At 52.4% G+C, this 26187-nt stretch overlaps 1 protein-coding gene across 1 annotated transcript; it reads right to left on the bottom strand.

Annotated features, from left to right (window-relative positions):
• Positions 1–642: 642 nt before the first annotated feature.
• LOC109687223 (uncharacterized) lies at positions 643–25372 on the bottom strand. The gene is made up of 13 exons (XM_074041142.1): positions 25367–25372; positions 24980–25113; positions 24414–24712; positions 21018–21181; positions 15543–15622; positions 14527–14650; positions 11893–12013; positions 10160–10218; positions 8861–8969; positions 5024–5221; positions 4221–4312; positions 1707–1836; positions 643–811 (listed from the first exon to the last, which is right to left on the bottom strand). The coding sequence occupies exons 1-13, from the start codon at positions 25370–25372 to the stop codon at positions 807–809; spliced, it is 1521 nt and encodes a 506-aa protein (XP_073897243.1). The 3' UTR covers positions 643–806.
• Positions 25373–26187: the final 815 nt, after the last annotated feature.

Here is a 26187-nt window from a genome sequence, read left to right as displayed (position 1 = left end):
GGCCTTCTGTCTCACTCTGCCACACGCACAGCAGGCTGGAAGGGTAGAAATGAGCCCTCTTGGCAGCTCTCTTCCAGCAGAGCCTGAAGGAAGTTGGTGAGTGAACACCCTGGCCTTCCTCAGTCCCTCGCCATCTGGTGGGCCACACAGTTGCATGTCCTGTGTTGGCACCCAGTTTCTGGGAGCTCTAGTTGCTTGGATTCCTGACATTTCATGGCCATCTTCTCTTTCTGCCTCTCTTCCTCACTCCCTTACCTGGGATCAGATCCCACAAAACCTACTCATCTGCAAATCCTGATCTCCAGGTTAGCATCTAGGGGGCCCTAGCCCAGACCAGTTGATCAGTTTACTGCATCTTCACTCATCCTTGAGCCACAAAAATCAATGATTATCCTTATAAGTCAGTGGAGAAAACAGAAACATGACCCAAGAGACGGGTGACAAGGGCCCCAGAGGTCAAGGTCAAGCCTGCCTGTGGCTACCTGGCACCCGGGTACTCTTTGAGTAGGTGTATGTCATGCTCTACCAGGGGGCCAGTGTGGAAAGACAACACTGTTCTCAGGTCTTCCAATCTGTAGTCAAGGAAGAACATTCCCTGGACAAACATTCTGCTGAGCCAGACACAGACGCAGGTGGAGTCCATTGCTTGAACATGCACTCACGTGTGTGCACACATGGTTTATTTCCTCCTCTGTTAGTACAGCCATCCGATTGTCCCTCTGCGAAGCTTCAAGACCTCCCAACTTTTCTCCACCTGGGTGTCTGGGTGATGGCCAGGTCCCATGGCACAGGGCTGGGACTGGTCTTCACACTGCAGAGTGGGGAGTGAGGTGGGGGGGGCAGAGGAGCTTATTGCTGGGCACAGGGCACATATGCACTTTGTTTGTCCACTCCTGACACCTGTGATGCACTGGGCCTGGACACGGAGTGCAGAGCTCCCTCTGCAGGACGGGAGCCCCTACTCCTCCCGTCTTTGCCCAAGCAGAAGGCGACACTGGTGTGTTTTCCAGGGATTGCTCCATCAGGCCAGTAGCTCCCTGCGTTACCTGGAATACCACCCCTTGGAGCTCTGTGAGGTCAATGAAAGGTCCCCTCTCACACCTAGGCCAGGCCTTGGCATGCAGAAGTGCCAGAAAACACCTTCTGGATGGAACAAACTGGGTTGGTGATTGGCCAGGGCATGCCCAGAAGCTTGGCACTTTCTGGACTATACTCAAAGCAGGTGCATTTATCAGAGTAAGTGCTTCTGAGAGCAGCTTTCTTTCACAGCATACCATCTAGGAACCAGGCCGGCCCCAGGAAGGACACTCACATAAACACCCTGGACGACAGTCAGCCTCTCCCAGCACCCTCTACCTGCTTCCCAGAGTGGCCAAGGTTAGGACCCAGGATCTGTCTCCCTGCCTAGAGATTGTGACCGGGATGGGGGGGCCCTTTGTCTTTGTATCCCCAGCCCAGTACCCATCTTGGGGCCCAGCATCTATGGGTGCTGGGTTAGAAAGGACTAATGTCATCCATGGCCACATCCCCCAGCACCCAGAGCAAGCCAGGATGCCCTGGCCATGCAGGAATGTTTGCTGAGTGACAAGAAGAGTGAACACATGCATGAAGTAGTGAGTGGGTGTCAGGAGTCTCCAGGGCCCGGGTTTCATGGACCAATGAGGACCGAGGGGGCAGGGGGGAGGGGAAAGCCCAGCTTGGCTTACCTGCGTCCATCACCTGCAGGCCAAAGTGGGACAGCATCAGCAGCATGTTAAGGTTCTCCAGCTCCTTCTCCAGGGCCATCCCGTAGGTCCTAAGGCCCGCCAGCTCCACCTCCAGCCTCTGCTGCTGCTTCTGAAAGGGTGGTGAGATACGCAGCCACTGGGCCTTGGGCCTCCGTCAAAGCAACACTCAGGGTGCAGGAGTGGTAGGCAAGCAGATGGGTGAATAAGAACACAGATGGGTAAGCAAATAGACACGCACATGTGCAAGTAAGTGCTATGTGAGTGGCGTAACACCAAGCAGGCAAGCAAATGAATATGTAAGGAGTATAATAAGTAAGTGCAGAAGTTAACAAGTAAGTCAAGAAAGATGACGTGCAGGGCACACAGGCCCAGGAGGCAGAGTAACCATCCCCTGGGTCCCCAGTATGAATCTTGCCACTTCCTGCTGGGCCCTCCCCAGCTCTGGGAGGCATCCCTGCCTGGCTTCACAGGCTGGGGAAGCGAGGCTCCTAGGGGCTCAGTGACCTGCCCAGAGCCCCCAGCTGGGGAGGGAGCTGAGACCCTTCTGCCCACAGGGCCTCACATCAGGGCTGGGCAAGGAGAGATCAGGAAAGAGTGGTCTCTGGGAGCTCAGCCAGGTGAGATATTTGGTTCACAGGGTCATGGTCATGATCAGTAAGGGACAAATGACAAGGAGCCTGGGCATAGCTAGTTTTCAGGGACCTGTAGCAGGCTGGCTTTGGATAACAGTGTGTTTCCTCTTATTTGATTTAGTCAGTGCTCTTCAGCAGGGGAAGGACAAAACTCCACAAAAGGAAAAGGGAATTTGGGGTGCACAAAAGTCTGGATGTAGGGCCTATTGGGGGAACTTGAGCAGTCAGCCCTCCCACCTCAAGATTCAAGGTGACTTCTGGGGCACCTGCCAGGTCTGCCAAGTACCCGCCATGGATCAGCTCACTAGTTACCACCATGACCCATGACCCATGGACAGACCCTGCTGGTTCTCTCCCCAGGTGATAGCAGCTGCTAAAGGACAGCCAGGACTCCAGCCACAGAAGCCATGGCGACACCACCTCCTCTCATGGACTTCCAAAGGACTGTGTCTTTAAAGGATGCACTGGATGTGGCACTGGGGGCCCTCCTGAGGGCCCACAAGGATGAGCGCAGATATGAGGACAATGTTAAGCATTGGGTATTTATCACAGGGTAACTGGATGCAACCGAGATGCCCAGGTGGGAAATGGGTGCCCTCTGTACGTCATCCATGTTTGAAGGATCATGCAGACTGAGAGGCATGTCATGAAAGAATGCTGGAGACATATAAATGTGTACACTTGAGAGAAAACAGAACTCAGGAGTCAAAACTGCCTGGCTTAGTCTGTTCTGTTTGTCTTTGTATCTGTCTCCCTGTCTATCCATTCATTTATCTATGTATCTATGTGTCTATGTAACTATGTATCTTTCCATCTATTTATGCATCTACCTATGCATTTGTGTCTATGTATCTATCCATCTATCCACCCATCCATCCATCCATCCATCCATCCATCCATCCATCATCTCTCTATTTACATAGAAACGTAGATATATTTACATGTATTACTTAGCTACACACAGATGTGGTTATCTATAGAGACAGTTACAGATGGACAGACTCCAGTATTTACTGAAGACAAGACTACCACATGCTACAGTGAAACACTAGCAATGCTTCTCTAATGTCGGATTTGAATTACCTTCAGATACTTTTCTGAAATTTCAAATTTTCCTTCAACAATTATAAATTAATTTATAGGAAAATAAGACAACACATTAAAAATGGCTTCCTCTGCTTTCTCCTCTGCTTCCATTAGGACAGGCACCCCTGCTCTGAGCCTGCACAAATGTGTTCAGACTCGCACTGAGGCACGCGGGTTCCCCGTGACTAGGAACCACACCATGGAGCATCCGGTCCAGAGTGTCCGCCACACAGCCCCACCAAGGATGTGAGGGAGCATATTCACCACACCCTTCATGCGGTGTGGGGGCTTCTAGGTGGGGCAGGCCTGTCATGGGTGACAGGTACAGCCCCACTGTTAGAAAGACACACAAGAGCTGCATGCAACGGGGATGAGACAGTGCGAGAGAAGCATGGGACACAGAAGGTCAGGGCATACACTTCTGTACCCCAGGGACCCTGTGCCTTTTAGAAGGACCCATAAAAATGTCCTCTGACACAGGAGGTGGGGAGTGGTGCTGAGGCTTTTTATTGATTTATTTATTTTTGCATGCTGAGGATGGAACCAGGGCTTTGCACGTGCAGGTGAGATGGTTACTACATCCCCAGCTCTGGGGACTGTAGAGGTTGCTTTGTTTGTTTCCTGTGGTGCTGGGGGTCAGACTCAGCGCCCCCCACACTAGTGCTCACCACTGGGCGGTCCCCAGCTCCAGGATAATTTTAAGGGGCCTACCCATCTTAAGCCTCCCTCTTTTGCTTCCTGACAACAGCAGCCCCTCCTGCACCCAACTCCTCACCTGGAACTCCATCAGCTGCCTCTGCAGGGTTGCCTGTTCCACTTGAGCTCTTTCCAGGGACCTCCTCAGCTCTCCAAGCTCAAACTCCTTGACTGGGAGGGAAGGGAAAAGACTGCCTCATTGTCTTTCTAGTCCAAGCCTCACTTTTCAAGCTGTGCAGCCTTGCCCTGGTTACATCACCTCTCTGGAGGTAACACTGTTGCCACTGATACAGGCAATGTCATCCAGGCAGATACATGCAGGTCATCCTGGAAAATCTTTCAAACTGTTTCTCCCTCTGAGCACACAAGTGAACAGAATGTGGCAGGTGCAGAAAGGGATAAAGAACACAAGACCAACCCTCCTGATCCTGCCTGCCAGAGATAGTTGCCAGTCATGTGAGTATGGGCTTCCTGTGTGTAATTTGTACAGTTGGCCTTGTTGCAAAGCAGTGAAAGCAGAGGTGCTGGAGCCAGGCACCTGGCTGTAAACCTCAGCTCAGCTACTCACTAGCTGTGCAACATCAACAACTTACTTCAACTCTCTGTGCCATCTTTAAAAGGAGGTGCTACTGTTGCCTACCTCGAAGTACTTTAGGAGAATCAAAGGATGTCATTTGCATAAAGTGCTTACAACTGTTCTTGGCCCCTTGATAATCCTTGGTTATTGCTCATTTGGTTATTATTTTTCCTGTTCTTCTTCCCCTCATCTTTTCTTCTTTTTTGCTCAGCTTAATATAATAACCTATGATGCAGATACCATGCTAAGATCCTACAGCTCCAGGTCACCAAGATGGCCCAGGCACCAAGGGACCGATCACTTACTTCTCAGCAGTTTACAGATGAACTCCTCCCAGAAGCACACATCCAGGGATGCAAAACTCTCCTCCCGAACCAGCCCTCCTCCTAGCCGTGCGTTGGGCTCAGCCTCCTCCTCGGACTCCACTTTATTCACATGCTGCCCTTCCTCCTCTGGGAGCTCCATGAACCTCGAGTACTCAGCTGAGTCTTTCTCAAATTCCCCTAGAAAGCAAAGATACCCATGGGGAGGCTCAGTCGGAGAGCATGAAGCCAGTAGCTACAAGGGACAGCCACCTGCAGGTGCATGGAGAAGCCCAAGTGCTCCCACCAGAGATGACAGGGGATGCTTCCTGGAGGAGGGGCCTTGACTATTTTGCTGCTGTTGTTCTGTTTTTTTCAGATGGGGGTCTCACTATGTAGACCAGGCTGGCCTTGAACTTGCCAATCTCCTGCCTCAGCCTCTTGAGTACTGGGATTACAGGCATGGCCACCACCTAGGTATTTTTTTTCTAACAGCTCTGCTGAGGTCATTCACCTGCTACACCACCCATGTGCAATTTGCAATGTGTGGTCTGGGGAGGGGGTGTTAGCAGTGAACCCCTTATCCTCCCACACTGTGGCCCAAAGTGGCCAGCAATCTCCTTCCTGCCTGCTGGGGTTTGGGTCTGGCGTGTCCCCCAAAGCCCAAGTATTAAAGGTCTGGTCCCCAGCCTGTGGTGCCATCAGGAGGCAGGACCTAGAGAGAGGAAGTTGACACTGGGGCTGCACCCTTGAAGGGGATTTTGGGATCCCAGCTACTTCCTGTCTCTTTGTGCTTCCTGGCCACCATAAGGTGGACAGATCTTCTCCACCACATGCTCCAGTCCCATAGGGGTGTGAGGCTCATGTCTCCATTCCAGTCAGGACCACACTGCCAGCAGCCCTGCTCTCCAGCAAAAGCAGACCCACAGAAACAGAGACAAAAGAGCTCTGCAGGTCCCCACTGTACCGTCAAACTGTAGGCAACCCAGAGGGAAGACGAAGGGTGGTTTCATCCATCTGTTCCTCTCAATAACTGCAAAGGCCCTGGAGAGTTACACCAGGTCCCAGCCACATGTACACCCACAATGCATCACCCTCCCCCAGGTCCTGGCTGCATTGATTTCAGAGGAATCCTTCATTGTTCCAGTGGGTGACTTATAGGGACTAACTACATCCAGATCACACATTATCCACCCTGGTGGGGAACGAGGCACTTTTGTACTGTTGCTGCCTGGTGTGTTCGGAGGAGCAGGGCTGCCCAGAACCGGACGCCAGCTCGACAGCACCTCCTGTGACTCCTTGAAGATACTTGTCACCTCCTATGGGCAGGGGTGCAAGGAACCACATGGCACCTGCTATCTGCACCTGTGCATGGTATGTATTACTGTGTGCAGCATACTGTGTTAGTGTGTGCTGTGGGTGGGTGTGTGCACAGTCTCTGTGTTGTGTGTATAGTATGTTTAGCATGTATATGTGTGTTGTGTGTTTGCTGTGTGTGTGCTGTCTGTGCTGTGGGGTATGTGCAGTGTCTGTGTGTTGTGTGCTCCTGTGTGGTATGTAATGTGGGTCTGGGGTATGTTATGTGTGTTATATGTGTGTGCTGTGTACTGTGTGTTGTATACTATGTGTGTGGTGTGTCTAGCATGTGGTGTGTGTAGTGTGTGGTTGCATGGTGGTGGTGACAGTAACGGAGGATGGTAATTATGAATTAAAGGGCAAGTGTGGCAGAGCTCTGAGGAGGCTCCAGCCCAGGTCTGGGTGGGTCACAAAGCTTCTTGGAGGAGCGTGACACACTGCATCATAAGAGCCCTATAAAGGCGAGCTTGTCCTCATTTGACAAATCAGTAGAAGGACAGAGTGGTCAAGTAACTGACCCTGTGAAACTCAGCAAGAGTGTGTAGAATAGGGGCTATTTCTGTCTTATCAACATTAAGACATATGTGGGAGAAGAAGACAATGTAGCCCCTTGCACAGTACCTGCCACAGGTCCTCGGGGCTCTTTTCTAGCTTCTGAGCACATGTGTGACTTTATACAGCTGAACCTGGGTGGGGGGTCTCTGTTTTGTGAGTTTCATTTCACTTGAATGTGAGACATTTTAAGGCAGGATGCTCATATTAACTTGTACACTTGGCCCTTGATTTTCTTTAGGAAAGGCCTCTGTCATCTGTGACTGTAGCACCTATCTGGCTTAGTTCCTGGAAGATATATGTGCTCAAGAGTCACCTGTTGAACAAATTCATCCATTCATCCATCTATCATCCACCCACTCATCATCCACCCATCCATTTATCCATGCATCCATGCATGCAGGCATCCATCCATCATGCATGCATGCATCCATCCATTATCCATCCATCCACCCATGCATTCATCCATCCATCCACCCGCATGGTAGTGGACCAATCATCTACCCACTTACACATCTACCCATCCATCTATCCGTCTGACCATCCATCCATCTATCCATGTAACCATACCTCACTTTGTCCATTTGTCATCCATCTATCTTTCTGTCTCACACCCATTCACCCACCCATCCATCCATCTAACCATCCATCCATCACTTACTGAGCACCTACTGAGTGCTAGGCATGCTAGGCATGGCTCTGGCCTCTGCTGTACTGCAGTGAGTTATACAGGCAAAACATCCCTGAATTCTGGAGTTTCTGTTCTGGCAGGAGATGACAGACCATGGCAGAAAGGAGCAAATTAAAGAGGCTGTTAGAAGGAAATGCACTGATGAAGAGGAATGAGGCAGGGGCAGAGGTAGAGGGGGGCAGGGCTGGCAGTCGGCCCCTATGAACAGGACTATTGGGGACAGCTGCCTGGGCAGGTGAGAGTTAATTGAACACTGTGTCTGTGCATGGTGCTGCAGGCAGTAAGATACCAGGTGGAGGTGGACCTGGGACAGGCATGCACAGTGAACAATTTAGGAGCCAATGGGTTGGTGGACAGACCAGAACTGGGGAGCCTTGTTAAGTCAGAGGCAAGTTGATGCAAAGAAGTAGAGAGTGGAGTGTTGGTTGCCAGAGGCTGGGCAGAGGAGTTGGGAGAGGGGAGAGCTTGGTCAGTGGGCACAGAGTTACTGTAGATGGGAGGAATGAGAGCTATCATGCTACTTCATAGTAGGCTGACCATACTCTGTATATGTCAAAATAGCTACAAGAGAGGGTTTTGCATGCTCTCAGCACAAATGATTGATGTGTAAGGTGACAGATATGCTACCTACCTTGAGTTTGATCAATACACAATGTATACATGTATGCAAACATCACAGAGTACCCCAGAAAGATGTACAATTGTTCTGTCGATGAAAAGTGAAGCTTAAAAGAAGCCCATTGGTATGGTGTTTCCTGGAAGACTTTCTCCCTGCTAAACACTGCCTGACATTGGGTGAGTTTGAGTAGATCCTGTCCTAAAATTAAACTGACATAACAAGACAAACCCTCTGCTCAGGTAAAGTGACAACATTGCCAGCTGAGGCACCTGTGAGACTGGGTCACCTGTGAGGCTGGGTTTCCTGAGAGGCAGGTCACCTGTGAGGCTGTCACCTGTAATGCGGGTCCTCTGAGCAGCCAGGTCACCAGTGATACTTGGTCACCTGTGAGTCTGGGGCCCCTATAAGACCTAGTCTCTGTGAAACTGGGTCCCCTGTGAGGTCTGGCCCTCAGGAGGCAGGTCTCCTGTCATGAGGTAGGTCCCATGGAAGGCCTGTCCCCCATGAGTCAGGTCCCTGGTGAGGCCTGCCCCCCATGAGTCGGGTCCCTGGTGAGGTCTACCCCCCATGAGTCATGTCCCATGTGGGGTCTGGTCCTCCAGAGGTGGCCCCACCCCGTCACCTGTGAGGTTGTGCAGGTGCTGCCTGCCCAGCAGGTGCTCCCTCTTGTTGTGCAGTGAGCTGAAGAACTGGCTGCAGGTGCGGCAGTACAGGTCACTGTTCTCGTCCGCCTGAGGACAGGAAGGGCTCAGGTGAGCAGGTGGGAGGCTCAGGGTCTGCCTTCTCTGAACAGAACTAGCTAAAGGACACAGGGCCTCAAGGAGACAGCTGCATCCATGCCCTCTCCCTCTGTAAAGCCCCTTGCTCATGGAGGCTTTTGGAGCCTAGCTGAGGAATTCAATTGCTTGGGTGGGGGCAGAGGGGAGAAATGACCCAAGCCTTGTATGCACATATGAATAATAAAACAATAAAAAAAAGACTCTGTAACCGGTGGACAGGAAATGGCAGGTGCATGGCAGAGATGACATAGCAGGTGGGGTCTGAAGACTGTGGGTGTTTGAAGGGGCACACAGTCATCCTGGCTCTTGCTTACTTTTAGAGTTTGCTTGGAAATCCAAAACCAAAATGAATTCTATGACTAAGTAACAAGAATGTGTCCTACAGTCGAGCTCTCTGCTCCAACTGATCAGGGCTTGTGTCTGTGGAGTGTTTGTGTCAGTGTTCTAGACTGATCATGGTAGATGTCTTGGACAGGACTCATGACAGCAAAGTCCTGCTGTAATCTATTGGTGTGATCTGACTCTCTCTGCCAGGGAACCTGGGACTGCCCTGCCCATCTGTGTGCCCTGAGCACTTGGACTTGAGCTGGGTTAGTGCCCATCTGTCTAGCGAACTCAGAAAGAAAGGCCTGTCTGAGAGTCCTCTGGGTCCAGCTCCAGCAGGACAGGCCCCCGAGGTTAAGTGCGAGAGTGTCTCGGGGTGCTGTGACCACCTGCCACCTACGGGGAGCCTAAGACAACACAAATTCACTCACTCAGTTCTGGAGGTCAGCAGTCCCAAATCGGTCAGTTTGGGCCAAAATGCAGTGTGGGTGGGACTGCTCCTTCTGGGGACCTTCGGGAGAATGAGCGTGTTGCCCTCCCCTCTAGTGACCCATGCTTCACTCCCTCGGTGGTCACGTGGGCTTCTTTTCTGTGTCCAAGCTCCCCGAGTCCCTCTTGTAAGACCCTTGTGAGCACAGTTGCTCCAGCTCAATAGCCTTAACTTACCCACTTCCTCAAAGACACCTCCCCACCCTTTGCCAGGTGAGGTGACAGTCACAGGTTCCAGGGATTAGGAGGAGGACATGATTTTTGCAAGGGACTGTTTTTAGTCTGTCTCTTTAAATAATGGTTACTTTTCTCCCCTCCTGAACACTTACATCAATTACTGAGAGGTCAAGGCTCTCGCTCTCAATTTCACTTCCTGGGGTCCCTGGTCCTGATGGAGAAACAAACACATCAGTTAAAGAAGAGTTTGTCTCAGAAAAGGCTCTGCCTTCTGTGGGGCATGAGTAAGAGGGGACCAGGGTCTTCTCTGGCTGCCAGTGCCCTCTTTGGGGGGAGGGAGCTGCCTGCTGGAGGCTCAACACCCAGCTTCAGCTGCCCAATGTCAGCCAAAGTCTCAAAAATCCCAATAAGCCCAGGAGACACTGGTGCCTCTGACGCCTGCTCCCCAGCACCTGGCCAGGTGCGGCATGAAGATGGAAAGATCAGAAAACACGAAAGCGAGTCATTTCCTAGTACAACAGATTGTAGGTGGTATTTTACAAAAATGTATATTGTGATTGTCACTATTAAACTTTTATACAGCAATTCTTAAAATTATTATGTTTTGAGTAGGGCAGCAACATAATTATTTGTTTAAAAGCCAAGCTGGGTGGAAGGGGCCTTTCCTTGTCATGTGCTAGGATTTCACATGGAACAACAATTTACCACCTCAGGGCCTCAGAACAATGAAGGATTAGCACGATGAAGGTTCTCTGCGAAGCTCTGAGGAACGGTTTTTGGGAGGAAAGTAGGAGTGAGGAGTGGCAGCTGCTCACAGGGACACCTGGAGTCTACACCCTGGCCGCTCAGAGGAGGCTCGAGGTCTCAGGCCCACTCTGATCAGCTCTGGTACCCACAGACTTGACATCCATGAGGAGGACGGAGACCCCCCAGCCCCCTCAGAGCCATCAGAGGTCCACCATGCTTGGTGGGTTTGAGTGTATGATAGACCAGTGGATTTCCAATTGCTGGTTTTTCTCCATTTGAGAACAAGTGCTGGCTGGAAATCCAGTAAGTGCAGTGGGCCAGAGTGGAGCTGCCTCTGGATCATCTTGACCCTCTACATGTTTCTGTCAATAAAGCTTTACCGGCACATAGCCATGCCCCTTGGCTTTCACATTGTCTGTGGCTGCTTTCCTGCTACAGACACAGATTTAAGAGGCTGTGACAGACACCGTGTGGCCCACAGCACCTACAATATTTACCTTCCATCTCTTTATAGGAAAGGTTTGCTGGCCTGCTTTGGGTGAAGCTAGGGTAGGGGCCTCTTGGGTGTGTGGAACACTTCTCAGATTCGTCCCACCATGGGGCAGAGAGAGCTGGTGTCTCTCCTCTGATCCACATGTATTGGCCCACAGATGCTTGGCTTGGCAGTTCCCAGGGCAGGCTGGGAAAAGCCCATGGCAGGGCCACTGGAACTGCCTCTGGGTGCTGCTGACACAGTGGGGGTGTGTTTGGGGGTGGGAATTACTGCGGGGACATAAGGCTCCAGCATCATCAGAGAGTGGCCCCAGACCACCAGCATGAGTTACCCAGGGACGTGTTAGAAATGCAGTTTCCCGCGCCCCACTTGACCCTTATCCAATCAGAGCCTGCCTGTGAGTGAGCTCCCGAGTGACTGTGTGCAAGCTGGTGTTGGAGAAGCGTGGACTGTCCCTTTCCCCAGACCCAAAACATTGCCATGGCCCGGCACTGCCCGACTGCCCTCTGGCCATGCTGACTGAAGAGATGGAAGCCTCCATCTTCAGTCAGAGAAGAGGACGATCCATCAAAGGCCACCCAGCCTGTGGGGATGCTGAGGAGGCAGACACACCACGAGAGTCCCAGGCCCGTGTCCCCCACTCACCACACAGTGCCCTGTGGGCCGCCCGCCTCCTCAGGAAGGCACGATAGGCCTCGGAGCTCTGGTAGGCCTGCAGCTCTCGAATGTAACGTTGTTTGTCCTCATCAGCTTCATAAACGTACCTCTGGGAGAAGGACACAGAGATTCTGAGACTCCTGTCCAATCTCCCCAAGGACAAAAAGCAATAGTCAGCATTGGCTTGCCCACCTCCAGGGACGGGGACCACACTACCCCATCCCCGTTCATTCCTGGTTTGACTGAGCTGACTTGGCAGAAGGTTTTTCTTCTGGTCTGCTGGATGTGGTCTAGTGGAGAGGGCTCTGTAGCTGCCTGCTGAGAGACACTTTTATCACTCCTGCCAACTCCAGTGCTTTACCCCAAAGAGGGGCCAGGATGGCACTGCTGAAGCAGATAACTTAGCCTTCATCCCAGTCCCTGGGATTGTCCCTCAGCTGCCCTGTGGCCCATCCTGTCTGCTGCTGCCTCCTTCCACCAGTAACAGTGCTCCTCTGCAAATCCTGCTTTTCCTTCCAGACCTGCTTCAGCACAGCACTGCCCTGCAGTCTTCTCTGACCACCGTGGGCTGGGTCAGCCACCTTCTGGCACCCCCAGCTCCTGTGCAAACCTTGGTCCTGGGCACCCACTCTGGACTGCATGTGTCCAGATGGACAGCTCTGGGAGGCCAGGGGCTGTGACTCATCTCCAATCACTGAGGCTGGACCCAAGCCAGTGTTTTGAATACTGGCGGGGGTCATTGACAAACCCAGGGACAGCCAGGTAATTGCAGAAGTTACTTTATGCACCTGGCCCTTGATATAGCTAATCACACCACCGAGGACAATTTCCTTCCAAGCACAGCTGAATTGGGATGGTCCTGGAAACTGTGGCACTGGCAGCCTCTCTCCTTGGGTTCCTGGACCCTCTTTCCAATGGCCTGTCCCAGCCCTGTGGGGACATGAGTCTGGCCAAGCAGATGGCTGGCAATGGTTTAGGGAAGAGCTTAGGACTGGGCTTTGGAGGATCCCCAGGAGGGGAGAGTGAGAGGACTTCTGAAATTGTGAATGTAGTCAGAGGTCCCCAGAGCCTGGTACTGGACTTCTATGTCTCACTTCCTGAGCGCTGCTTGCATGTGCCATCTCCATGTGTGTCTGCAAAGCCAGTTCTCATTTGTCTCTGCTGGTCAGGTTCCCAGTGTCAGGCTTAAGTCACTGCAGCAGGGAGAGGCCAGCTGCCCTTACCCAGCTCTAACTACAGTGGCTTTGCCATGGGTTGTTTAACGTATGTGTTTGTGTGTGTACACGGTGCATACGCCTGTGTGCATATGTGCCTTGTGTGCATGCTGGGGTACTCCTTCTCATCCCCTGTGCTGTTTTCTTCTATATGGAGAGAGCTGCCTCAGTTTATCCTCCTGGCCACTCCTGTACTGCTGTCCCGTCCACTGGAAGATGGGCTCATCTGGGTGGTGAGTTTGGGAACCAGAGGCAGAGGTGCCCATTGAGCCCCTCCCTCCTCCTATCCCCTGGGATCTGCTGGCCAGCAGAGCAGGGCTCTGGTCTGCTTTACCCACGTGGTCAATTATCCAGCTCTGCGTACTGCCAGCAGCCACTGGGCTTCTGATCCAAAAACATCCCCACCCAGCTTTTCAAAAATACAGCGGGCACTTCAATCTCTCTTGGTGGCTACTGGGTAGTTCCTGACCAGTCACAAACAAGGGCAGGAGGGAGAGGTGTTATAAACTGATGTCCCTACCTTAGGATTTCTCTGTACTAGTTAACTTAAACCAAGAGTTCTCAATGACCCAAACAGATTAAAATTGCAGAAGTTTAAAGAAGTATATCTCAGAGTCTTTACGCTCGACCCAGAGGAGGGACACTCTGGAGGCTGACTGCTATACCAGGACAAACACAGACATACTTAGAGTAGTCTGGGAGGGCTTCTCAGAGGAAGTGGCACGAACACAAGCAGAAAGCATATGGGACACTGTGTGCTGACATGTGTTTCTTGCTAAAAGGACTTTGCCTGCACCCAAGTCAGTGTTTGCTCCTCTTGTCTCCTAGTACATATTTGTGTAGGAGATGAGCAGCTGTCTAAGGGAAAGGAAGGGCTCCTGGGTAGAAATAGTTTGAGAAATGGTGCCGTCTACAGCTCGCACTCAGAGACGCTGGCGTCTTCTGGTATGCTTGTCTCTGTTTCTCCCTCTCAGCCCTCAGCCCCACTCCAACACAGCGGGGACCTCAAGTGGCCTGCTCTCTGTTGTATCACCAGAACCTAGAACAGTTCCAGGCACATGGTAGGGGCCCAACAAGGATTTTCCTTAACTGAACAAAACTCTATGTAATGTGCACAAAAGTCCTGCGGGAGGTGCTATTTATTGATCTGTTGCACAATTTCGTAAGCTCATTCAACAATTTTCCCATGCTTCACGGATTGGCCTTCCTGCCTGACCTGCTTTAGGAGACTCTGCCTGACCACCAGGGACTGACCAGTGCTTGGAGGTCAGTCAACATTCCAGAAAGGCCCCTCTGGCTCCAGTGTGAAGGACGGATAGGAGAGCTCAGCCCACGCCAGGCTGCAGGCTGCTGGGGCCACGTTGCAGACAGGGACCCTGCCCACTCAGGACGGCGGAAGGAGACTTACTTGCTTTTTCTCCTGAGACAGCTGTGCCCACTGAGCAGCCAACATCTTCGTTATTTCTGTGAAAGGCACGTCGGGGTGTTTGGCCCGCAGCTGGCTTCTCTGTTCGTTCAGGAATATCACATACCTGTGCAGAAAGGAACACACATCTCAGCTCCGGGTGCCTATTTTCCACTTTTCACAAAAATAAAGTCATGATTTTTTCCCAGAGTTTTCAACTTAACCAGCAAAATGGAGACTAACTTAAGGAAAATACTTGTCTGGCTGTCCGTCTGGACCCAGGATCCAGAAGAGAGGCTCCCTACAGGGCAGGAGATGACACATGTCCCAACTCCTGTGCAACCTGCCGCAAGCAGTCACTTAACCTGCCAGAGACCCAGTTTCCTGCTCTGCAAAGGGACACGACACCCCCCTGCTCACAGGCCTGCAGCTCCAGGTTCAGGCCCTCCCACCCTCCTGATAAGAAGTCTTTGTTCTGAGGGAGAGAGAAAGGCTGTGGCCACGCCAGTCTTCAGACTGGAAGACCCATTCCCGTGAGTTACGGGAATACAGGGAAAGACCTTAACCGTAGCACTGTGCACCCGGATGCAAAGACAAAACCATGCAGGATTGAAAAGGGACAATGGGGCCGGCCCCTGAGGGAGTGGCCAGTGGCTGGCACAGGCCCTCTCTTATGTGGCACAAGATGCAGAGGATGAAGGACAAGGTCACAGGGCACTGGGAGGGAGTCGAGCCTGGATGGAGGTCAGCCAGCTTGTTCCTGGCCACAGGGCACCTGTGACTTCAAGCCTGGAATGGAAACCAGAACTGCTGCCCCCAAATCTCCTCTGTCCTGTCTGTGACCTCACTGCAGCTTAAGAACCAAGCAGCTCACCCTGCATTCCCTGTAGTATGAGGACCCCTCACCATCCAGGACCTAAGCCAACAGATAAAAGCCGGGATGGGCTGTGGCCCAGGTCACATGGTGAGTGCCGAACATGACATTCTCTCTGGGTCAGCGGAACTGCCCCACACCTTACCCTGTTGTAGGTGCACGGGGCACAGACAGGTCCCTCGGGGGTTTCCTTTTTTTGCCTTTGGGCCAGCCCCCCTTCCTTTTCTGAAACAGAAACCGAGGAGAAAGATGTCAAAGTGGTCAATGAAGCTTAGCACATGTGAACCAGAGCATCCAACAATGACAACAAGGTCCTCTCTGTGCCACACTAACCTTCTGGCCACTCTACAGAGTGGGAGTAACCTTCCCCTGCAGGGGAAACAGAGGCATGAAGAGATGCAATAGCTGCCTAGCATCACCCAGCAGGTGTGGGAGCCAGGATCTTCCTCCCTCTAGGGATGCATAGAGCCATTGGCCACCATGGAGAAAACAGCCAAAGGTTTAAGTCACTAGGTTCCCAGTGGGCAGGACCCGCCTCAGCACAGGGGCACAGTGGGCGAGGGTTGACCTCTAGGCTTGGCTGGTGCTCACCCTGGGTTCCCGTGTCAGCCCTCTCACTTACCTGCTGTGGCATTTGGCAAATTATTAATGTCCTCATGCCTCAGGGTCCCTACTTACAGAATGAGGGTGACTGCCATCCCTACCTCATGGGTTGTACTGAGGACTGAATGTAGTCCCAAGAGCAGGGCCAGGTACCCAGTAAGTGCTCAGTAAGTGCTCAGTAAGTGCAGGCTGCTGCCACTGTATACAGGACCCTCCCCCACTGAAGCCAGCTCTCAAGGGAAGTCCAAGGTGCAGGCTCACCCTTCCATCCATTCATTTCTAGGTTCAGCAACCAAGTGACTGAGCCCACTGCAGCTGGGACCCCGTGCCATGCTTGGATTCCAGAAGGCTGGACGAGGCACAGGCCCTGCCCTCAGGTGACTCGCTCTGATGGAACAGGCTGATGGGACATGAGGAGGAGGCTTCAGGGGCCCAGGTCAGAGAACAATGACCCGAGTGCATCTGCTCCCAGGGAGAGGCTTCATATTTTCCCTAAACCACTCATGTGTCAAAAATGGAGGAAAATCATGAGAATGTTCCCGTAAAACTTCCGCCTCCACTGTGCTGCCTTCCATGTCTCCAAGCTGTCTAATGAGGTGACCAGAGCAGCATCAGGGACAAGGAGCAGGCCTAGCAGAGCAAAGAGCTGGGGTGCTGACCACACGTGCTAATGGATAATGCTGCTGAGGACGCCAGGTACCAGACATACAGCTGGCGCTCAGTGGATGAAGTCCTCCCTCTCTCACTCCTGAACAAAAGACTGAGCTGTAGTGGAGTCAGATCTTGAAAAAAACAGGACAAGGCTTTCAGCACCTTGGACAGCGCCTGCACCCTGGGCCAGCTATGCTTTCATTTGACAAGTACTAAAACCAGCCGTTCCCGTGGTCCACGGTCACCAGGGGGCTTCACGTGCTCTCAAATGTGAGACTCACATTTACAACTTGAAGCAAATATTACCTAGCATCCCATGCCACCAGAAGTCACTCAGAAAGATGTCATGACTTGGTCAAGCCCAAAGCCTGGAGCACACTCATGGCTTTCACTGGACCCTACAACTTCCTGGTCAAGTAGGACATGGGCTAGATCTCCTTTGCCCTGGTCACATGGCCACCTTGTCCATTTTTCCTACTCAGCTCCTCTGCTGTAGAAGAGAAGAGTTCTGTTTTGCATAATTGCAGGGAATATTTTAATAGATTTTATTGTAACTGCTCATATTCTAGTAGTCTAAGTAGAAAATCAAAATAGATGTGCTTCTGATTTCACAGCCATCCTCAACCCTTTGTTTCAGCCTTTGTATTAAAATCCTTCCTCAGTGCTTTCTTACTTTGCCCAGAAACCATAGTTACTAAGACAAAGGAAGGGATGCTTTCCTTAGAAGCTTTTTGTTCTCATCGAATCTCCCATGCAGGATTCATAGTAAATTGCCTCTGCCCCAAATAGAGCCAGGCAGACGAGCTCATCATTAGCAGAGTGTTCCCACATGGACAGGGCTGCCACACACTTGAGTGCATCAGCTGAAAAGGAACACGACCCAGCAGGAAAGGCTGGCTTTTAAAACAAGTGCAGCCGGCACTGCAGCAGAGAATCAACTAATAGGCAAAATCCAAGGAGAAAAAACTCCATTCTGATGGATTCCCCATCAGCACAGACCTTTTAGGCTCAAATCTCAGCAGACAGTGAATATGGGATATTTGGCTTTAGAAATAGGATTGTGTTTCACAAACACAGTCTCCTTTGGGAGTCAGCAGGGGCTCGGATAACAGCACACTCAGCCCCAGTTCTACCCAGGTGACCTGTCAGCAATTTTATCTTGGCAGTGCTCAACTGCAAAGAGACAAAACACAGCCTGGGGATGATGCACGAGCTGTTTGTAAAAGGGCTTGGCATACAGCAGGCACTCAATGTATGTCCTCCTTCCCTGTCTTTGTCAGGAAGGAAAAAGACTCAAGTATAGGTGGGGTATAGTGGTGCGTGCCTACAGATTCAGCTTCTTAGGAAGCAGAGATTGGGAGGATGGAGATTCAAGGCCAGCACAGGCAAAGAGTTAGTGAGACTCCATTTCAACCAACCAGCCAAGCACGGTGACACCTGTCTGTGAATCGGGAGGCGTAGGTAGGAGGATTGAGGTCAGAGTCTGGCCCTAAGAACATAAAGCATGAGACGCCATAGGAAAAATGACTAAAGTAAAAAGGGCTGGGGGGGGCGGGGGGGGGCTCAAGTGGCAGAGTGCCTGCCTAGCAAGTGCAAGGCCCTGAGTTCAACCCCAGTTCCAGAGAGAGAGAGAGAAAGAGAGAAGAGGGACAGTAGTAAAAACCAGAAACTTTGGTTCTACAAGGTGCCTGGGTAAGTCCCAAGGGGAGAAGAAATATTTTAGTTTCTGTAACTCCTCATGTCATTCCTCTAGGAACAAGACTCCTGCTCATTGCTAGGAAATGGCTCACGGCTCTGTGTTTTACAACCAAGTTCCCCAGCACCTAAGTCCTCGCTGTCCCACAAGAACGACTCTGTCAAAGACGAGCACTTCCCTCCCCCCACACCGTGTGAACGTTAGGATGTGTATTACAAGAGAGCGTCCATAGCACAGATTTCAGGCGGGGCTGGCTTCCTGCCTTTAGATATTGTGGTTCTCACCCGAGTTAGAACTCGGGTTATTTACTTAGGAACTAGGTGAACACGGTGGTGTGTGCTGTGGCCCGTGGACTGTGTCCCACAGGTTCATCTGTTGAATCCCCAAGCTCCTAATCATCTGGAGATGGGGTGTTAGGCTGTACTTAAGGTTAAATGGGTTAGAAGGGTGGGGCCCTAATCCTGTATTAATCCCATATGTAGGACTGTGTCCTTACACAAAAGAAAATATAGATTCGGAGCACGAGATTTGGGGCCAGCCCAGGCAAAAAATTATCAAGATCCCATCTCAACCAGTAAACCAGTCATGGTGGTAGACACCTGTAATCTTAGCTAGGTAGGAACAGGTAGGAGGATCGCTGTCATGCCAGCCCCTGTACAAACTCCAGACTCCATCTGAAAAATAACCTACAACAAAAAGGGAGGGGGGTGTGTCTCAAGCTGTAGAGTGCTTGCCTAGCAAGTGAGAGGCCTTAAGTTCAAACCCCTGTACCACCACCATCACCACAAAAAAAAAATCCACCCTCTTCCTTTCTCTCCCCATCAGGAAAAGACACAGCAAGAAGGCAGTGAGCCGGAAGAGGGATCTTATCGGAACTGGACTATTCTGACGGCTTGCTGTTGGACTTGAGCCTCGGGAGCTGTGAGATCCTAACAATCTGTGTCCCTAGCATTCCGTTCCAGCCTGAGACACTGGCACAGAGGCCCTTCACGGGTTTTCACAGAGGAATGCTGGACACCAGTGGTAGCCCTCTGCCTGTTGTCCCACTCACTTCAGCCAGGTGTCCAGGCACCTGCCCAGACACAGTGGTGGGCAGTGGTGACAGCGTGGGTCCTGGAGGCCAACTGTGGGGAGCTGAGTCCCAGTGTTTCCATGTTTTGGCAGTGAAACCTGAGCACATCCCCAGCCTCTCCTGCCTCGGTGCCCTCTCTGCGCACAGGTACCCAAGCTTTCCCCTCACCCACGCTGTGGGGAGCAGGACCACAGGACACCCTTTCGGGGGAGGGTTGCTACTGTAGAGGAAGTCAGCCTCATGTACTAATCCTGCTCCATCACCTTCCGCTCCTGCTTCCTGGGGAAGTCACTAGACCTTTCTGAGTGTTTCTGTAGTTGTCTTCATTCTACCTGTAAAATGGGCTGGCTCATTGTGAAGGTCACACAGGGAAGGTCAAAACAAAGGGGAAGTGTGTCCATTAGTTTGGACCTGGCGCAGGCTCTGAGAGCAAGGGCCTGAGCTAAGCACAGCACAAACTTCTCTGTGGCTGTGAAACATGCTGCCAGTTGTCTACCCTTCTTCAGGCTGGCCATTTCTTAGCCACCTGGAATAGGTATGTTTCTTAGCTGCCCTTGTAGCCAGGTGGCTCACATGACTAAGTTCCGGCTAATAAGACCAAATTGAAGTATAGTATGCAACTTCTGGAACATATTCCCAAAGACAGGAATGGTATCTTTTTTCACCCTGCTGGTTAGAAAGAAGACACGAGGGGTGGTGCTCAGCGGCCACCTTGCACTATGAGGTAGCAAAGTAAGATTAGCAGAACAGTGAGCTGGAAGGGGTCTGGGCCCCTGCTGAGTGAGACGCCTCCATACCTGAACTACCCACCTTCAGATGTCCTTCACATGAGAAAGAAAGAAGCATCTATCTCATCTCAGCCACCATTACCAGGGGAGTCTTTTGTTATGTGCAGCTGAGTCTGATTGTAACTGACACAGACAGTTACTGCTTCTTTTTTGTCATCTCTTGCCTAAATTATTACAAGAAAGTAGAAAGACAAAAACTCAGTTGTGTCCCTGTTATGGCCAGACACTCTGATAGGCGAGAGCTGTCAGGCTGCAGAAATCCTTAAAAAGTAAGGCAGTGTCACTCTCATTATATCAAGAAGGAAAGTGGCATAAAGAGCTGATGTGTCCTGGACAGTGTCACTGCCATGTGGGGTTCCCATGTCCACGTATCTGCCTCCAGAGCCCATCCTTGGCCTCTACAGCCCTGCCAGATGCCCCCCTCCCCTCCAGTCCTTGACAGCTAGCTGCCTTTCCCACACCAATAGCCAATGCACCAGGGTCAGTGCCCAGTGAGAGCTGCTCATTTCCTCAGAACACTTCCCAGCTGCCCCAAGTTTCCTGGAGCATTAGGCTCAGGAGACAGACTCAGTTCAGATCCGGCTCTGCCAGCATCCTGTGTGATCCTGGGCTAGTTCCTTTGCTCCTCTGTGCCTCGGTTTCATCCTTACTGAAAAGTGGGGGTAAAAATACAAACCTCACAGGGCTGAGAGGGTTCAGAGGGGATGCACCTGATGCCCCCGCCTAGAGCGTGGAGCACGGAGAACACAAAGCACGAATGACTGGCTGTCGTTTCTCTTGTTAGAGGCAGGCCCTGGGCACCACACTTGCCTTTGGCTCCTCTGTGTCCTGCTCCTTCGGGTGACCCTGGTCAGCCAGCACGACATGCTGCACAGGCAGAGATGCCAGGTCTGGGCAGTGGATCCGGAGCACGGAGCTCCCAGGGGGCGGTGCACACAGCCCACTGGGAGGCAGGAAGAGGAAGTCTGTGGGTTCTAAAACAGCAAGAAACGGTCCCATAAGGTGGGACCCCAAAGTATCAGCACCCATTCTCCACCAGCAACCTGTGCATTTCAAATGTCCACAAGTGATAGACAGCAAATGCAGGAAACCTGAGCCAATGGCCACTTTTCTGGGCACTGTTCTGCCCAGGGAGGCTGTGCATCGGAACTAGCCAATCCCCAGCAAGGAAGTGGGACCTGGGGCCTGGGGCCTGCCCCTCAAGCCCACAGTTGTGGGAGCTGACTCTCAGCCCGCAGCCCAGTGGAGCATCATGGCTCAGTGTGGGCTCTGGCCCTGGAGCAGATGGGTTTAAAGCCAGCTCCCTGCACTGGCTGCACTGTGTGAGCTGCACCTGTCACGTGTGGGACCTCAGTCTCCCTGCTGATAAATCAGGGTGAATTCCAGGCCAACTTTATCAGGCCACTGAAGGCCCATCAGCCAGGGTGTGTTTGCAGAGTGACTGCTGTGTACCAGCAAGGCAGACCTCAGTGCACAGACAACCCAAGCTTCCTGAGGTGACCTTCGGGAAGCAGGAGGGAGCCAATGAATGCATGGTGTCCTCCAAGTAGTCCCAGCCTTGGTAAATGTCAGCTGGCAGTCCAGAAGCATGTGCAGCTCTCTGTCACTTGAAATGTCAAGAGCTGACTGAGGTCAAGTTACTTCCTCCCCTCTCCCTTGTCTAGGAAGGAAGCAGGGCAGGGATTATGGCCTCATTCTACATATAGGAGGGAGGGAGGTGGCCACTGGACATTCCAATAGCTCAGGCCCCTCAGGTGTACACACACACGAACCCACATGTAGATGGGGAGTGAGGTGTAGGGAAGCAAGTGACAGTCCAGAACCACACAGGTGGAAAGGGGCCAGGCAAGGTCTTGAACCCTGATCTCCTGGCTGCCAGCCCTTGGGGCTCACCCTCCACATCCCTGACGCACTCATGGCTCCTCATGCTGAGCAGGAAGTAACAATTCTGAAGGCTTCACCCTCAAAGGTGACTCATCAGTGCTCCGTGCCCTTACTTAACAAGCCACAAAGCAGAGCCCAGCTACCCGCTGCAGCATTCCAAGAGGAGGGAAGCCAGGAGAGGTCCTCTGCATCTCCTTGGGGCTCCCCGGGAAGAGGTGATACCCAGAGCTCCAGCCCTGTCCTCCTCTGTCCCCTTTTCTGTGTCCACATGGCCAAGTTTGGTTCAAATTTGGGACCCATTGCTGAAACTATGCTTACTCTTTCTGTGGAATTTCAGTTTTGAATCATAACTGCTGAGTGCGGCTCAGAACTTGAGAAGGATCTGGGAGGCAGAACTGGCTCTGTGCTGGCACACAGCCCTCCCCAGAGGCAACTCTTCTGGGAGCTCACCCTGTCCCCTTCCAGATCTGTGCCTTTACAAACACTAGCACACTGAGCACATGCCCTCTGCAGCTGCTTTGGAGGACAGGGTGCCTTGGAACCCTTCTGCATCTGCACATTCCGAATCTCTACCTCTCGCCATGCACACAGACAGTGAGTCAGCTGCCCTGGTACATCACGCCTGGCCTCTGCACACGTGGCCCTGCATGCATGTGATGAGCTCTCTAGGAACCAGGCTGCTGGGTCAAAAGGCACAGGTGCTCGTAATTCAGACAGACTGGCCAGCTCATTCCCTGATTCTGGGCTGGGCCACTTTCCCTTCACCAGCAGTGGACAACTGGTCTTCCTCCCAGAGACTCCTGTTTCTGGGCCTACAGGCAACTTCCACTACCTCCCTCTAGGCTAATGCCATCCCTGGCTCCTTCTGCCTTTTGGCATGAAGTCCAGATACCCAAGCCTGGCATTGGAGGCTCTGGGAGGCTCAGCCTCATTTCTCCTTCAGCTTCACACACAGTCAACCCATATGATTGACTCTGAAAGATGATTATCAAATGGATCACAGTCAGACCTTTTACACATCACCCCAGTGGGACCAGTCTCCCCACCTGGAGCTATTCCTAGGGCCCTGGCTCAGCTGGGCAGCAGGGCTCATTCATTTGGCAGACAGACATAAGGCCCCAGCAGAGGCTACGGGAGAAATCACAGTGGGAAGGACGATGAAGCCTGCAGGAGGCTCAGTCAACACCAAATCTTAGTTCCATGGAGGTGGGGAGAGGGGCAGCAAGACAGTGATTGCCTTGCCTCATACTCTTATTTTAATTACGGGTGAACCAAGGTTCAGGAATGGTCTATGACTTGCCCAAGATCTCCAATCCAGACAGGGAATTGCCTGCCTTGAGCCCAGGTCAGCCTCCAGACCAGCTGGATAGTGCAGTGGCCCCACCTGGGACTCAAATAGTCTAGCTTTGGAACCATTTGCCCATGCCTCAATTTCCTCACCTGTGAGAGGGGGCTGCTAAGAGGGGACCACTGAGGATTAACTGGGTTATTGCCAGGCCTGGCACCCAGAAGGTGGTAAAAACCCAGAACAGCCGTTTTTACAACTCCAAGGTCTTCCCCAAACATGAGTTGCCTGACACCACTTGACCACCCAGCAACATAGGCACAGGAGCCAGGAGCAAATGTGAGTTTCCCTTAATTATCCTTCAAGAGCCTGAATGGGGGTCTGCGTAGGAGAAAGTGCTCAGCAGAAACTGAACCTTTCTAACATCTGCATGGCTGGTGCTGAAGGCTGACACCTATCCACCTGGGTTCAGCAACTGTTTGCACCGTTAACGAAGCCTGAGGACAGGTTCCAGACACTGAACGCCTTTGGATTCACTGGATTTGGGACAGTCCCCTCTGATGTGGGCGGCACATAGGACAGGTGAGCACTGGTGTGCTGAGTGCAGGGCCTACAGGGCCCCATCAATGTCACTGGTCTCAGGAGGACAAGAGTGACCTCCCTCGTGTCGCCGCCCGTTCCCAGCACTGACCCAGACAGCAGGCCAGCTCCTAGCCCGCGGTTCCTGTTTCAGCACCGGGGCCGCGGACGGCGCCAGACCGCGGGAGGCCCAGGCGGCTAGGGGGAAGGTCACCGCGGCGCAGGGCGCGCGCCGGGCATCTGCGCCAAGGGACGCGCGGGGCGCCGACCTGGCCAGGAGCGCAGGCCCCAGTTGCGTGCCAGGGCCTTGGGGACCGCCCAGGGCGCCAGACTGCACAGCCGGGCTGGGCTGCATATGGGGACCCGACCCCAGCCCGGGGAACCCCTCCTCCCCTCCACCTGTGGGAAGCAGGACGCGCGCGACAGAGGGGGCGGGGGACGCAAGTCCAGCCACTGACCCGCAGCCTGGCCGCCGTCCCGCTGCATGTCGCCCGCCCGCCCGGGCCGCCGCTCCGTCCCGCGCCCCGTGGGCAGTGCCCTCCACAGGGCCGGGCCGCGGTCGCCTGCTGCGGTCCTGGGGCGCCGGTTCTGACCGCTCTGGACCGGGTCGCGGGCGCGGGACGGGGGTGCGGGCGGCTCAGCGTGCTCCGGGCTCCGGGCTTTGCGCGCAGCCGGGGGTGGGCGGGGCCCTGGCGGGGGCGGGGCGGATGGCCGGGAAGCCCCGCCCCCGAGGCTCCCGGAGCCTGGGTTCCTCCACCTGCAGCGCAGTTACGCAAATGCGCCCAGGGACAGGAGAGAACCGGCTGGCGAAGGCTTCTCTTCTGAATCATTTATGCGTCTTTTCCTATTTGCGAATCACACCGGAATATGTGACGCACGACAGCTGTGGCAAAGTTGGAAAATTCAGAGCAGTCGCTCTGCGAGAATGCTATTAAGAAACAGCCACCTGTTAACCCTTCGTGTACCTCCTTTATATTAGAAAATTCAAAATATAATTTAAACGATATTTCAACACGAGCTGCACCCCCTCTTTCCAATGGCAATGCTCCCACGCTTGCGTATCAACTTCTGGTCTGTGCAGGTGACCCGAAGGCAATCCTGGGTTCGTGCACTCTTTGTGGATGGTAATATTTGAGGTTGTCCGTAGGACAGGAGTCCCTGGAGCAAGACGGTCTGCTGAATGACCTCTCAGCTCTGGGTCTCAATCTTGTCTCCTAAGTGGGGATAATAACGGTGCCTGTGAGATAGGAAGGATTCTGGGATTCATAGGAAGTACTCAACAAACATAGGAAGCACTCAACAAACACCTTAGCTGTTATCACTGCGTGGATCAAGGATGCTGACGTAATGTGGCCATTTCACACGCCCACAAAGCGCCGCGCTCCGTTTCGGGTTTTCTTTTCTAACCAACCAACATCGTCAGTAAATAAGTCACCCAGGCTTTCTCTGTAGGATGGAGGCAGTATTTATAGTATCTCCCAAGGACGTCTGAGAAGTAAATGAGGCTGGGGGCGATAAGTGCATAGTACTGATCCGTATTGATGTCTGTTATCTGGTCAATAAAGACATAAACAGGTGGGGGTCCTGGGGGTTCTTCTCTGCTGGGGAAGCCCAGGGCTGGGACTTCAGAGCAGGAAGAGGGCCCAGAGCGCGGGCATTTCTTCCTTCAGTAGAGGAAACAGCCCTGGAGAGGGTCAGAGGCTTGTCAGGTGACACTCCTTCCTCCCCAGGCAGCTTCTCAGTTCTTTCCAATTATGAATGGCCTACGCACACCGAGAGCCATCTCCTTGCAAAAATGAGTAAAATTGTTCCCTGCAAAGCAATCCTGGAGAATAGCCAAGAAGGTTACAAAATACAACGTTCAAGTGAGATACCTGTTGCCCTACAATGGACAACGCAGAAGCCTCTGGAATACAATCAGTATGTATTGATATGGAGATGGACCAATAAGTGAGTGGGACAGAAAATGGACCATGATTAAATCCAGAATTTGACAACGACAGTAGCTGACATCAGTGAAAGAGAATGAATTAAAAATAAATATAGCTGATAACTATAGCCATCTGAAAAGGGGAAAATGGACTCCAATCTAATTCAAAATAAGATTCTAGATAAAGAATGTGATAAAGTGAACAATAGACATCTTCAAGAGGCTTTGGGATTCCAACAGTATGGAAAACTAGAATTGCTCAATGGAACTGCCCTCAGGGATTATTTACAGTAGACTTAAAA

The sequence above is a fragment of the Castor canadensis genome, chromosome 9, assembly GCF_047511655.1.
Source record: "Castor canadensis chromosome 9, mCasCan1.hap1v2, whole genome shotgun sequence".
In the NCBI taxonomy this organism is placed as follows: Eukaryota; Metazoa; Chordata; class Mammalia; order Rodentia; family Castoridae; genus Castor; species Castor canadensis.
This window is presented reverse-complemented; position numbering and strand designations above follow the sequence as displayed.